This window comes from Cupressus sempervirens, chromosome 7, assembly GCF_028749045.1.
Source record: "Cupressus sempervirens isolate cs-2001-9-10 chromosome 7, ASM2874904v1, whole genome shotgun sequence".
In the NCBI taxonomy this organism is placed as follows: domain Eukaryota; kingdom Viridiplantae; phylum Streptophyta; class Pinopsida; order Cupressales; family Cupressaceae; genus Cupressus; species Cupressus sempervirens.
In genome coordinates, this window is record NC_143124.1 from 435,587,604 (window position 1) to 435,603,789 (window position 16,186).

Sequence of the window (16,186 nt, forward strand, 5' to 3'; positions counted from 1 at the left end):
AATATTAATGATGATGAAATTCCTGCCAAGGTGTGTGTGTGTGTGTGTGTGTGTGTGTGTGTGTGTGCGCGTGCGTGCGTGTGTGAGACATTAACCAGCAAGTCCAAATTGAAGTGGTACCACAGCTATGCATTAGTATACTACATAGCTAGGAACTGGTGCACACGAGATTTACATGCAAGATCACATATTGAACAAAAATGAAAACCATGCATGCATTTAATAGATATTACACAAAAACAAGGAAATTACTAGAGAGATCACTAATACTTCCTTAGGCACAGTACATACAATATAAAATCAAAGAGAATGAATGTGATAACTGATGAATATGAGGTAAGAAAAGCCCTCTATTTGTATATCCCAAATTCTAACACCTAGTAAGAGCTAGCACTAAAGAGTATCAACCTTGCTGTATAACACAATATTGGTAACTACATGACCCAATAATATAAGTCCTCCAAAGTTTTGGCTCAAGTGATGTAAGTGGGAATATTAAAGCATTGAACCCTCATTGATTTTCAAGTTCAAATCCCCAATTTGCCCACGACACATGACTTGGGGTAGTTGTGATTTACCCAGGCTATATGACCTTTCCTTGTTATTGGTTGCCAAACTGGTTGAAACAAGACATAGGACTCCAATTATGGGTACCGAAAAACAAACCAAAATAAGTTTTCTAGAAACATATTAAAGCTTTTCACATAGCATGTAATTAGCGAAAGAAAACTCAAAAAAAAAAAAGATTATACAAAGCATTATCCTCAATGGTGCAAAATACCTAATAAAATTTAGCAAATGGTATATTGATTATGTACTCTAGGGTTTTCATAAAATTGACGAGTCTCGACTTGCAAGCAAACCCAGAGCTAGAGACTTAACCTACAATATCTATACAGAAGAGTAAAAGTACAAAAGTGTAAATGGGTCCTTCATCTATTGGGGAAGTTGAATGGTTTCAAATGAGCCCACCAAGGATAAAGTCTTGATGAGTGCATGGCTCCAACATCACAAGGGATGAGGTCGGAATCATGCCTAAGGCGAATTTAGAACAATGGATACCCCTCAGCCATTGGCTCTTAATCAAAGAGGTTTCAGCCTATAGGCTTATGCACTTGTATCGAGTAGCATATATTCTTTGAGGTGGCCCTCGTTGGGCTGGTTTGCTCGCAAGCTTTGTGCCTCTATTGGGCAGTCTTGCTCGCAAGTCTAAACCTCCATCGAAAAAAGAACAAACGAAAAATACAAAATCTAAAATAATAAGCTCATATTGGCAAATTCTAAACAAAAGTAAGAATTTGCACTATGATAATCAATAGGGCAAATATCTGCTAAATTCAGCAGTTTGTATGCCCATTATGCACTTTAGGGCTACATTACCAAATCGTTGCATTTACAACCCAATTCCATTCATAAAATGTCCCAAAATCAGATATTGGGTACAAATTTCCTTTGTTCAAAACATTTTCTAGTTTTGCAGGTCAAATCCGACCAATTTCAGCAACAAATGAGGACTCCGGATCTGGAGGCCTAAGATTCAATTGCAAGCACAATAGTTCAAGGGTTTTTTTCTCCTTAGATATTGTCGTCTCATAGCTCATGGTCCAATATTTCATTTGAGATCTATCTCAACAAGGAGAAATCGTCTTTCCAGTCCATAACAATAGTGCTCTGAGTGATGGAAATGATGCAAGACTTTCTACAAAGCTGACACAGTTCAGTCATATTAAACAAATATTATATATTTGACTTTAACATTACCCTTCAATCATTCTTCCCACATTAATCAAGAGAAAATATTTAAACATTTTTTTCACTATTGACTTTGAAATATTTACATTACCCATGTGAATTGATTTCTAAAATTATTTTTTTATTATACAATTTTTATGTTTAGAAGTCTAAATGTTTACTTTAATTTGAGGCTTTTAATTTAGCATTGTCATTACCATTACACTAGGGTCATGGGAAATAATAATTAGATGATTTTTTATTTATTAGACTTATTTTATTAAAAGAAAATATTAGATGGTTTTATTTAATGTTTTTAGTTTATTTAAAATTATTATGTTTAAAAACTTTTTAACAATGGCCCATTACCGGGCTATCAAGGGTTAGTCCTTCTCGAACCAAGAGGGACGAGGTGGTATAGGAAGCACCAAGAAGGGTTGGATCAAAATTGAGTTAAGGATTCAACACTGAGCATGGTGACTAGCTATACATGCACAAATACCCACCAAACATGCACCCATTTATGATGTTTTGAGCAGCTCAAACAGGTATGTCTGAAAAATGGGTGCGCACAATAGACTGGAAGAGAGTAATTGTTGTGGGTTAGGGAAGGGATGAATTTGTTAAAACCTTGATCAAATTCATCCTGGCTAATTATTGGCAGAATTTCATGGCAGAAAATGGACAGGCAAACGAAGACCAAGTGAGGTTGGTGAAAAGACAAGCTCCAAGAAAGCTCGAACAACATATGTAGACCAAGGAGGATGACTAGGGTCGTGGAGGGGATGTAATGGAAGGCGAGGAGTATGTAGAAAAGCATGGAGAAGTCAAGGATGGGACCATACCGCATAGAGGGTTGCAGTTGATGACAAGGTAGGCCATCCAGAGTGCGGATGTGAGGCATGTTGTGATTAGTTTTGAGGTGTCCTCTATTTTGTTGAATCATCGTGAGTGTATTTTGACTTAGCAAGAAGCACAATCTTTTGAATATGATGAAAATATTGTATATGTGGATCGGGCAAAATTCGGTAGGGTAAAAAAAATTGTACTACAGATTTTGTATAGACAAAGCAAGTGCGTGTAAAATATGATGAGGTACCAAGTAGCACAAGTAAGGAAGGGTAATGAGGATCAAGTTGCAAGGCTTGCAGGCTAGAATAGTCGAAGGAATGACTTTTGTTAAAAACATATTTATTAATATTAATAAAATATAAATATCACCAACCCAAAATAGAGTCTTTTTAACAATTATAAATTTTATTAATTATTATAAATAAAAATTATTGTTTATTAAACTCTACTTATTGCTATATAAAATAATTGTTAATATGTAATATATCATTTATATTAAGTATAATTAAATTGGTTGCCTGATAAGTTTAATATTATTTACAATCTATTATTTAATTGTTATATGTGTATCTCTGTATAATTTTATGAATGTCATATTGAACATCTATATTAGATAGTTTTCAAAAAAGTAGTTTTATCGATATTTGATATGGTATTCTGTGTGTGTTACTGGTACAGCCATACCCATACCAACCTCACAAAAAAATTGTTGTACCAGCATATTGTACCCACCTACATACATGGACAAGCAAAGGTACCAAATCTATAAAAAAATATGGCTGATAATAGAATAAGTCTAAATCTTGGAGAAACAAATATTATCCTGAAAAACAACAGCAGCAGACCCCTGCAGTTTGATTAAAATAAAGTAGCAACACCAAGAGTTCCAAATAGCCCATAAACTACACAGGCACAATCAACTAATTTTAGAACTCCTTTAAAAACCATAATCTGACACAAAAATATCAAGCAGCTCAAGAATTAAATTCTAAAGTCCAAACTGAATATTGTAGCCCTAAAAATAAGAGGAAGTTGTCTATTAATAAACTGAACTTGCACTTATAAATAAGACAAAAGTAAAGGTTTTCAAAAGGTATTTCAATGAATGAATAAACTGCATGCTGTACTCGGAAACACCTGCCTAAAAAAATTCTGAATTTTCTAACTGCTGCATGTGCTCTGAAAAACTGCTGAGTGACCAGCAGAAATTTGAACAATATCACACACCTGCTTATTTCTTTGTACCATCGAGTCAATTGACTCACCTAAGGTATTTCCTTCTAGTATATTTTTGAGATCTAATTTACTCTTATAGAACAAGAAAACAAAATCAATCAACAATTCAGAGGACTCGAGAGAAATCAGGTTGGGGGGGGTGTAACCTCAGAAAACGCACATGCTCGAACAATGTGCTTATGAACAAAAGAGTGCAACTCATCTCCTGTCAAAGCATCCCATATTTTTCTGCAAAAAAGGCCAAAGTCCAAATACTTAGATCTGAGTTCAAATTTATGGTGCTTATAATTAAATATTATTATGCTACAAAAAATCTAGTTAACAGTAACAGGTATGACATCGATGATTATGACTGTTACAGAAGATAACAACAGCATACATTATGTCTTTGTGCAGGAAATGCAAGGTCCACAACATATACTAAGAAGCATTGCTTATTGCTCAGAAAGCAGCATTTGAAATTATAATCTTCCTCAAAAGCCAGTAAGAGAAGACTTTGTTTATAAGTTCCAATGATCAAACATTCATGCAATACTAGAACAGTACAATGTACCTTTATTATTTTATTATATGCACAAAGATGTGGACTCTACTAAGACCAGCTCTATAGAGGCGGAATGACACTCTAGTGTACTCTCAATAGGAAATGGTACTGTGCAAATAGGGTAGAAAGTATTCAGTATCTGCAGAGAATCATGCATGCATTTAAGAAAACACAAGAGAATATGCGAGGCAATAAGTAAGCAAGTTAGGTAGATATCGGTTCCTACATCAAACCCAAGTCTTCAGGACTTTCCCTCCCAAGGGACGTATTTTAGAGCACCATAGGTAGGTCTGCTATGAGTCACAAGCGCATACATGATTTAGCAAGTACCCTTTGAGAAATGCCCCAAGGATTAAGGATGTGGACACCAAACCCTTGGTCATAAAATTCACTGCCTAATTGATAAAAAAACAAAAATGTACATCACTGTCCATGCCCTGTGATGTCAACTGTAATTTTTAATGACAATCCCCATGACTTAAAGGGGCTTGATAGATCTAGGAGAGAAATAGAATAGGAGTTTAATAAACAACATATATTACTATGATGTCAATACATAACTAAGCATAGGAGTAGAGGACCATTGAGCACAGCCACCAATCTTGTGAGATATCAATGGTGGAAGATTCAACAGATCAACCAATCCTTTAACAAACAATTTTCGAAAAGCATTTTTAAAGCACATTAATTCTCAGACTTTTGCTTCTGCATGGTAATTCTCTTCAATTGAGGCACTCATGTCTAACTATAGTGGTGCAAACTAGAGCAATATATAAAAGCTAAGTCACAAGATTCACCGAATTTCATCCTTTTGATTCAAATTTCAGCGAATTTTAACTCTTTCCAAATGTCATCCGAATTCTATGAATTTTAATATAATACTATAATTTAATATAATATTATTTATTGAGTTATTTAGTTAAACTATTTAACAATGTTAAACTATTTTAACAATTTTGTGGATATATTAGTAATATTAAAAAATATATAAATATATATAACTAAAATTTAATGTCGAATTTTTTTTCCAAACTTTTACCCTTGCCGGATTTCATTCGAATTTTATGATCGACGAACTCGAATTCGAATTCGAACCTTGTGACTTAGTATAAAAGAGAATTATACAAAGAGAAAATACACATAGAAAAAACACCTAAGGTTAAATGCTCACAATAGATTACAAATTTACAATACGCTTTTTAAATATTTAAGTAGTTCAAGAACCAATGAGAATTAACATATCAGGCTCTTGATTAGATGCACGAGCCAAAGCAACCACTGTCACATATAGAAGATATACACTAAAAGAAACCATGTAGAATCCTACTACAAAAGGTACAGCTGCAAAAACCAAATCTAATTAATACAAATTTGAAACAAGAGCTAAACAGACCAAATAAAGCTGATTGTTAACTAAAACCTCTCCATCCAAACGTAGAAAGGCCATCCAAACAAAGCCATAGCCTAGTAAGAGGGATGTACTTTCAATAAAAAAGAAACTGATAGATTTGTACATGATAACATTTACAATAATACCAACTGAAATGCTAAGAAGAATTGCAGTACCAGAAAAGCAATCTAATGAGGCTCTGGATATCCTTACAGTATCCTCATGTTATATTATATTTGAGTGTTCAAACAAAATTTAATAGAAATCATAGTAAAGATGTAACATTCATTTATTTGTGTTGGTTAACAGTTTGTCCCTCTTGCTAACTTGGCTTTACCTTGACTCTAGATGCCCAAAATGTAAGGAAACAAAAGGATGTTACCAACAAATGGGTCAGTGTAAGTGTTAAATCACTGCCCTCTAAATTGTAAGGTACAGCTCCCTTATATGCATTATATGCAATAAATTGTGTTTTTAATAGATCATTGGAATATGGGGGCATGCTCTCAACCTGAGAGCAAAAGAGGATAAACCAAGATGCTCACAACTTACAAATTCCCTGCACAAAAATAGATTTGGGCAACCCATAACACCCAGTGGAATGGACATCACAAGCTACCTTGAAGTTCTTCTAACATCTACTCCTACTTCTAAGCATAGATTAGTTCTAATGAAATGCAATCTAGAGATAGAAAAGAGATGCACATGAAAGATGAAATGGAATCCACCTTGACTAATAACTCCCCACTAAAATGGAATCTAGTAATATATCACTAGCTTCAAATACATCTGTCCTACTATCCCATAGAAACTATTTTGAAAATGCAAGATTAGCTCAGCTGAAAGAGACAATGAAAGAAACCAAAGCATGCTAGTCCTAAATGGAATCAAAACATCACATTACCCAGCTGCAAACATCATACAAATCCTTCATTCCATTTAACTCTTCAATTCTCACTCAGCATATGGAAATGCAAGGGGAAAAGTTAGACAAAATTGCCAATCCTTTCATTATCAAATGAGATTACATTTATAGCTTGTTGTTATCCTTTCTAAATTCTGGCAGAGCAACAATCATATAAAAATGAGAATAAATGTGAAAATATCCAATTGTATGAACACGTCGCATCTTCTCCATAAGTGATTTTGGATATTTGGTGCTTTTAAAACACAAGATGACCATTTGGCTTCCTGCAATCTTCAAAAACCCTGTGGAAAATCATTGTTTCTTTTATTTTCTATTGTTTAGCACCAAACTGCTTATTTCATATTCCAACGGTCACTGCATTTTCAAATTCTGACCATCGATGTTAAATCAATGATCGCGACTAAACATTAACACCTTCCTTTATAATTTCCACCGCAAGTCCCTCCTTGTACACGTGTCGAACTGTCACTTTGTCGCATAAAATAACAGTCGAGCAACTTCTTATAGCGAGATAGCAACAACAGTAAATCCATCTCAATCCGACGATGGTAATAAAACGACGTTACATCTCTTTGTTTCACAGCGCAGGTCCACCTTTCCAACTAGGTACATCATGGCATATACGTGGCGTCACTTCATTGCATGGAGGATCTGAATTTGACTTATTTGTACTCTGTAGAATGTAACGGACCCATTCAGACACATGTCATTCCCTCGCTATGTCGCTATGACTAATTTCTACGCATCTCTCCATAGCGACATAACCAGAAGCGTTGATCCACTTTAACCAAACGACTGAGAACATGCATGATGTTAATTTCTTTACTTCGCAGCGCCGGTCCCTCTTTCCAGCTAGGTACACCGTGGTAAACAATTGGCACTTTTTCATTGCCCGAAGAATATGACATTGAACTTATTTGCTTCGTTGGCACCTCATGACTAGATTCTGACTGCACTTTGTGAAAAGTGATGGCCCACAGGACATGTGTTGTTCCATCGCTATGTCGCTATAAATAATGATCGAGCAACTTTACATAGCGACATAACAATGATCGTGGATCTTCTTTTGATCTAATAGTCAACAAGATGCATCATTAGACAGTTTATAATTTCATCTTAAAACATTATCCGTCGATCTCAAAAAATCTGACGATGGTGACTTATTTCCAAGGTGACTTGACTATTCGACTTGACGATGTGGTTGTTTAGATGTGTTTTGATTTGTCGATTTGATTTTCAACTTTGGTCTTCACCACCTTTGACCGCATTCTTTCACCATTTCTGCATTTTTGAATGTTCATTTTGCATCGAATTCAATTGACTTAGCTTGTATCTCATTCTCACGATCTACATTTTGTCTTTAAGCCTCAATCTTCGATGTTTCTCTACTGTATTTGCTCTGTATATGCCCGTTATTTCTTCATTCTACCTATGTTATGTCTTTAATGGAGCAACTGATCATAGAGTTAGGATTTCATATGAATAGAAATGATTCTTTCTTTCTCTCTCTCGTCTAAGGTATGCAGAAACTTACCATCCCAAATCTTAGTCACCTAAACTAATTGAATCTATTACATTATTATAAAGATGAGAGAGGAAAACCCTAATAGAAACCTCGACCAAACACATATGTGAAACATTGACACAACCCTAATCCTATGATCTTGAAAAATATAGGGAACTGAAATCATGGCAAAAATTTGATACTCCTACATATGAACAAAATAAACTAATAAAGTACATATAGTTTGTATTTTGCATTTATATAGATACTGGAACATATATCCAAAACCTTAAGAATACCACAACTAGTATATGGTTGGGCCAATTTGTACATAACCATATCAAAACTTATATGTATAATTGCATAATACAATGAACATTTCAGCCCAAAAATGTGTAACCCTATGTGAAAGAGGGGTGTGCATACCACATGACCCATACATTGTATCTGCCAGTATCAGAAACAAAGACACTACGTGGGTCGCGTAAACTATTAAGTGGATATGGTTTTCTGGTTGATAACAGTTACATTTGTAGGTACTTAATTTCACCATCACTGCAGTGTTACACCTAAAACTGCATCTCAATTCCATGTTGATGTCATTTAGATGATGAGTCACTTGAGTTTTGCAAGGGTCTTGATTGGATTTGTTGTGTACAAGGGTTCACTAAATGAAATGCATATAGAAGTTGGCAATAGGGTTTGGAAAAAACAGCTTGATTATAAAAGGGTAAATTGTCAAACCTAGATCAGGTTTGATCAAAAAAAAGTTTGGGAGGTTTGGATTCACTTTGGATTCATCTGTACTAAAATAAAATATATATATATATATATAAAAGAAAGTTCATATTAATATTTAATTTGACTAATAACACTATAAATTAATATTGAATGTTATAATAAAATAATAATAACTGGAAAGGATCTTTAAGCTGAGTGAAGAACCTAATATTTCCATCTATCACCAGCTATAGATCTCTGATGTTATCTCCTATTTCTATAACAACATAGGGAGCTACCCACTTTGGAAGGATATTCCTAAAAAAAAAACAAAATAATACTAATAAATGATAGATATTAATAGATACTTAATTTTAAAATAAAGTTTAACTGATAATGTTATAAAATTAATTAATATAGTAATATAACTCATAATGTTACAAATATATTATATATTATATAGTATAGCTTATTTATTATATTAAATAACTTATAGTATTATAATATTATAATATAAAACATAACATTATAAAATAAACAATTAATATATTGCAACAAGATTATTATACTATTACAATTGTTTTTTACAATAAAAGACGAAAGGCTTGAATATATTTTCAAAGGAGATTTATTGTAATCATAGTTTAAAACATTGCCAAAAAAACATAAAAATCGCGATATCTTGCGAAACCCTCATGCAGCCAAAAAAAAATGCAATGTATTTCGGTGCCGAAATACTGCAAAAACCCGCAGCAATAACAAGGTGAAAAACCCACATTGAAATGAAAAAAAGCCAAAAAAAACGTTGAAAAGTTGTGCGTGCGGATTGCGGATTAGGGTTTTTTTAACTTTATTTAAACACGCTTTTTCAACACTTCCGCCGCACCTTTACATACACAAAAAACACTCGACATTGTTTTTTCAACACTTCTATCGCGCCGTCGCCAGCAGTTGGAACTCGGGAGCTCTGCAATCATCGTGATTTCAAATATCCAAGGTCTACATTGTGCAATCGCCATGATTTCAAAGGTGTGCAACTACAAACTGCCGCAGTCGGGATTTTCTCTCCAATCTGCTGCGTTGATATTTTCTCTCCAGGTAGGTAGGGTTCGTTTTTTTTTTTTGTTTGCTGATTTTGTATTTGCGCTTTTTGTTTTTAATATTTTAAATTCATACAACTTCATAGTGATACTATATTAAATTTTATTATATATTATTATATTTAGTTAAAAATTGTTACAAACATATTACAAATGTATTACTATTTATTATATATTATTATTAATTTATTATATTATAATCTGTTTATTATATATTATTATTAATTTACTATATTGTAATCTGTTTATTATATATTATTATTGATTTATTATATAATATTACAAACAGATTACAATATAATAAAAGTATAAAACAATAACTTATAATTATATAATAATAAAATTAATAAATTATAAAACTTAAACTTATATATAATAATAAAATTATAAAACAATAACTTATATATAACAATAAAACAATATTACTATAAATTTAACTTCTATAGTAATATTGTTTTATTATTATATATAAGTATTCGACTTTAGTATTTACTATTTACTATATTTTACTATTTCACTATTTTACTAAATATTAAATATTAATAGCTGTAATGTAAAATTGTAAATTGTTAAATTTTAAAAAAATTAGCAAATACAAGATAAAATATAAAATCTAAATTTAAATAAGGCTATTATTTAAATGTGATTTGTGCTTTATAGATTCATACTATTTTAGAAATTGCTACAAATTGTATTTGATCTCAAACTAATCTAATATTTGATGTTTCATTTTTGTAACAAGATGACTGGTGGTGGCAGAGCAAAGGACCCTTTATGGAAACATGGTATCCCAGGAGCAAACAAAGGAGATATCCAGTGTATCCATTGCTTTAACTGCATGACTTCAGGCATAAGTCGATTGAAATATCATCTTGCAAAGATTCCATGCAATGATATTACAACGTGTCCAAAGTGTCCAAAAGAGGCTACAAGAGAGGCTATGGCAAGCCTTCAACAATATGCACAAAGTAAGGCAGCAAAAAAGAGGATATTCAAGGCCATGGCAGCCCCAATGGGGACTTTTAGTTCTACAGGATGACAAACAAGTGGAGAAAGTTCTTCTTCTATTGGGCCTCGAATACAGGGATCAGGAAGTGTGAGTGGGTCTTTAGCAGATTTTTGGGTTCCACGTAACACTCCTGGTGCTCAACCCAGCTTACTAGGTACTACAAGGAACAAAGGGATGTATGAAAAGACAAAAGTGGCAATTATGAGATTTTGGGTCTGGAATGATCTTTCCTTCAATGCTTTATGCAGTCCATATTGGGATCAAGTGGTAACTTCCATTTCTTTGTCTGGTAAGGGGTTCAAGTCCCCAACTCCTTATGAGGTGAGTGGGCCGTTGTTAGATGACGAAGTAAGAAACATTCATCAGCTTGTGGAAGAGCAAAGAAGAGTTTGGGAACAAAAAGGTTGCACTATTATCTCTGATGGGTGGACTGATGGCAGGAATAGGACGATCATCAACTTTCTAGTTGCCTCAGGTGGGCAGTTGGTATTTCTAAAATCAGTTGATGCCTTTGATCAAGTGAAAAACGCAGAAAATTTGTGTAACATTTTGAATTAGGTGGTAATAGAAATGGGAGTGGCTAATGTCATCCAGATTGTGACTGATAATGCAGCTGCGTATGCGGCAACCGGTAGACTTTTGATGGAGAGACATCCCACATTGTTTTGGAGCCCTTGTGCTGCCCATTGTCTCGACTTTCTTATTGAGGATCTAGGGAAACTAAGCTAGGTGGAGAAGGTGGTTGAAGATGGAAGGAATATTGCAAAGTACATCTACAATCATACATGGGTTTTGAGTCTTATGAGAGAGCACACTAGTGGTAAGGATCTTGTACGAGCAGGGGTCACATGCTTTGCTACTAATTTTCTAAATTTGCAAAGCATATCAGAGACATTGTTAGACCTTACGCGCATGTTTCTTGATAAGAAATGGTTAGAGAGTCCTTATGCCAAGAAGCCTGAAGCAAAGAAGATTGTGAGGATTGTGTTTGATGGTAGCTTTGAAAAGCTAATGGAGGAGACCCTCAAAGTAAGTTTTCAAATCTTAATTGATGATTTAGAATTTAATTTTGAAACATTTTCATTGGATGATTTTGTATGTTTTATTATGTCCAAGTATCAGAGCCGTTGGTGAAGGTTCTACGAATTGTGAATGGGGATAAAAACCCCATGGAGTTTCTATATGAGGCTATGGATAGTGCAAAAGAGGCCATTCAGCACTTGTATAGGTCAAATGAGACCAAATATAGACCCATATGGAACATCATTGATCGTAGATGGAACCGACAACTACACCAACACATTCATGCAGTTGCCTACTACTTGAACCCCAAGTACTATTTCTCCAACACTTTTAAAGCAGATGCAGAGGTTCAAATTGGCTTGTACACGTGTATTCGAAGATTGGTTGTTGATATGGACCTCCAAGACGTCATACTTGATGAGTTGCAGAGCTACAAGAGGGAAGCGAGGCCATTATTTTCTTCTCCTAATTGCAAGCGTACGAGATACCCCTTGCAGTCAGGTAAAAAAGAACTTGCGTTTACTTTTATCATACCATTTATTTCGCTCATGAAGTTTATTGGAAGTTTTACTGCATCACAAATGATTTTTTTAAACCTTGCAGATCTATGGTGGGAAGATTATGGTGCCACAACACCTAATCTTCGACAGCTTACCATCCAAATTTTATCGCAACCTTGTAGTGCTTCTGGCTGCGAGAGAAATTGGAGTACTTTTCAAAACATACACACAGAAATGTAATAGGTTGGCTCAAAAACGCCTAAATGACTTGGTCTATGTGAAGTACAACCTTCTCTTGCACGAGAAGAAGGTGTAAGGGCAAGCTTCATATGCAGCACTAGACTTGGATGACATTGATCCATATTCAGCAGATTGGATTGCTGCTCCTGATGGTGAGGGTGCAGATGAGGATGTGGGCGAACCTTTATTGACAGATGAGCAGCTAGCTGAGTTTGAGATGGAGGCAAATGACTAGGATGCAGCTGTGGCAGCACATGAGGTGGAACTTGAGCTTGGTCATCCATCAGAGGCTTCTGTGAAGCGTGAGGCACCTACTAGGGCACCTGTTGAGGATGTTGCTACAGCAACTACTTCAACACCACTCACCCAGCAACAGCAATCTTTTTTGAGTTTTACTCGTAGACGCAATTTATGATTGCCACTTTTAGTTTTCATTGATACTGAAACTTGAACTTAATATGTATTCAGAAGTTGTTATTTCAAACTTCCATGGAGTTTGATTGCTACATGTATTGAACTTATTTATATTTTGATGTTATACAGTTATACTTGTTTTTCAGTTTATGATTCTATTACTATGTTAATCTACTAAGTTTTAATTGCTATGAAATTATGAATTATTGTTTAACTCAAACCTTTGCTTCATATATGGTAGATATCTCAAATCATTATATGTTCTACAAATGTAGTGTGTATATATGCATTTTTAAGAATATTTTACAAAATTGTATATTTTCAAATGTTCGATAAAAGTGCCGATTTATTGCCGAATACTTTGTCGAGTTTTTGCCGATTCCAATATTTTCACAATTTTTGAGTCAGCCGAGATATTGCCGATACCGAATTTTTAAACTATGATTGTAATGTTATAGTGTTAGTATTATTTTATTTATTTTTTCTATGTGGGAGATGTCCCCACGTCCTAGCCCAGCAACCAGCTAGGGCGAGACTAATTCCCAACGAGTGAGATCATCCACCCAAAAGCCATCTTGTGTGAGGTAGGGCGAGACTAATTCCCCACGAGTGAGATCATCCACCCAAAAGCCATCTCAAGATGATCTTACAACAAATCCAAAACCATATACCCTTCTTGCTTCCTTGCTTATAGAGATGCAAAGAATATCAATTGATGGTAGTCTAGAGGAATTAAAATTAACTAATTATAACTTAAGGATCAAAGAATCAATCCTTGATGCCTTCTATCTTCCCAATCTGAGACACTAGTGGTTCATTATGCCCCTTCTTAACTCCCTTTTTCTTTTTAAGAAATTAAATATATCTACATTGTTTTATTTTGGTTTTTATCTTCCTTAACATAGAGATGTAACACATTAAATTTAAATATTTTTAAATATCCATTTCAAATTTTTAAATATTAATGTTTTTCATATATATATACAATATAGTTATTAAGATTTATTCATTTTGATAATTTTGTGAATTCATTTATTAATGTCAATAGGCATTCTACAATGGCAAAATGGGTGGAGTGGGATGGTGTGCGCGTGTTAATGTTAACTTTTATTCTTCCAGGTTAAATTTGACAACCATCTACATGTCAAAAGTTTAAATCTTATTATAAATAGAATGTACTTTTAAAAATAATTGAATAAATACCACATAAAATATTTGTTTAAATTATAATATTTGGATATATAAATCATCCATTTCTTTAGAAATTAAAATTAAAAGTTTTAAGTTAGTAAAAACCTAAATAAATGGAGATAAAGTAAATATAAATAATTTTAGATGTAGTAAAATAAATTATGATTATTTTGTAGTGGATATCTATCGGCATTTCTTTAGATAGATTTATTTAAGATATCTATACTAGTTTATACTAGTCAAATTTTATCACCACAATTTTTTGAATATTTATTCTTGCCAAACTTTATTTGTATTTTATTGCCAGCAAACATAAAACCTACATACCCTAGGGATGCATCCCCAACAAAAAACCCCAAGTTTTCGAGACGAGGACGTCCCGGGACAGGAGGACAAATGTGGGACGTCCCCCTACCATCCCCAAAAGTTCAAAAAAGCAAGGAGACGTTTTAGGTACTAGGGGACGCCTATTAAAAAAGGGGCATGGTCGTCCCTGGTACCGAAAGGGGACATCCAGACGTCCCCCAACCATATTGGAGACGATAGGCCATCCCCAATTTTTCCCATGCAAAAAAAAAAAAAGAGTAACCAAAAAAACATAAAAATTTTGCTTCCTACAAGGTGGAAGGGGGTAGAATAGGAGCAGCAATCTGTTTCATTTTTCTATATATTGTTTTCTATGTTGAACTTGAACATGATGATGATACATTGATACTTTATGGCAGCCCTCTAGCCTTTGGGCATATTTAGATTTTCAGATTTTTGTGATATTGTTCACTCCTAAACTTATATTGAAATATTTTGTTCACATATTGATATGCATATTAACAATTAAGTACTGAAATCAGTTAATATTTCCTAGATGGCATTCAAAAGGTGTATGTTAAGGTTCTATAATGTTTCAATGGCATGCTATGTGCTTAGTTTCATATGAATGACATGTATATTTGCAAATTTCAATGTATATTTTTAAAATTTCCGTATGTATATATATATATATATATAAAACCGTCCCCATTTGTCGTCCCTCCCCCCACCCCCATCACCAAAATCACCAAAAAAATTGTCGTCCCAAAAACCCATCCCCCTTTGTCCCCATCCCAGAAATTCTGGGGAACAGAGACAAAAACTAACTCAAACTTTGTGATATGTGTTGTAAGTTGACCAAAGTTAACTTGATGTTAGCTCTGAGTGCATGATGCAGAACTAGTTTAGATTATAAGTAACAACATTTTGTATACATGAATGCTTTCAGAAATTCTATTTCTTGTCAAACATGCCACCATAGACTCACATTGACGAAAAGGGACTTAAAATCCTCATTAATAAAATCATAGTGAATGATTTATCTAGCTATAATATTTTCAAAAATTCTATTTCTTGTCAACTATGGCGCCATAGACTCACATTGATGAAAAGGGACCTAAGAACCCTCATTAATAAAATCATAGTGAATGGTTTATCTAGGTACAATGTGCATTTTGACTTTAAACATTGTTTGTTTCCTAAAAACTATAGTATCTCTTAAAACTATAAGTTCAAGAGCAAAGAAAGCTTTGGAAGTGACTGATCCAAGTGTATTTGATCCTATGGATGTTCCTTCTAGTGGTAAATCTTGCTATCATGTTACTTTTACCAATGACTTCTCAAGGTTCATTTGTGTTATGGTAAATCGATATTGTTATAGTTGCATTATACAGAGGAGATGAAATCTCCTTTTATAGATTTACAAAGATGATGTTTCTAACAAAACAATCATGAATCGAAGACTAAAAATAGAAACTACCTAAGAAAGTAGAGACTA

General features: G+C 33.8%; 1 protein-coding gene across 1 annotated transcript in view; it reads right to left on the reverse strand.

The window, feature by feature from the left end:
- LOC149547431 (uncharacterized) overlaps window positions 1–16,186 on the reverse strand; it is an 84,571-nt gene that overhangs the window by 12,020 nt on the left and 56,365 nt on the right. Inside the window, exon 3 of the mRNA XM_089791637.1 lies at window positions 3,966–4,047. Within this exon, the coding sequence (XP_089647763.1) occupies window positions 3,966–4,047 (82 nt within the window). The remainder of the gene's footprint in view (window positions 1–3,965; window positions 4,048–16,186) is intronic.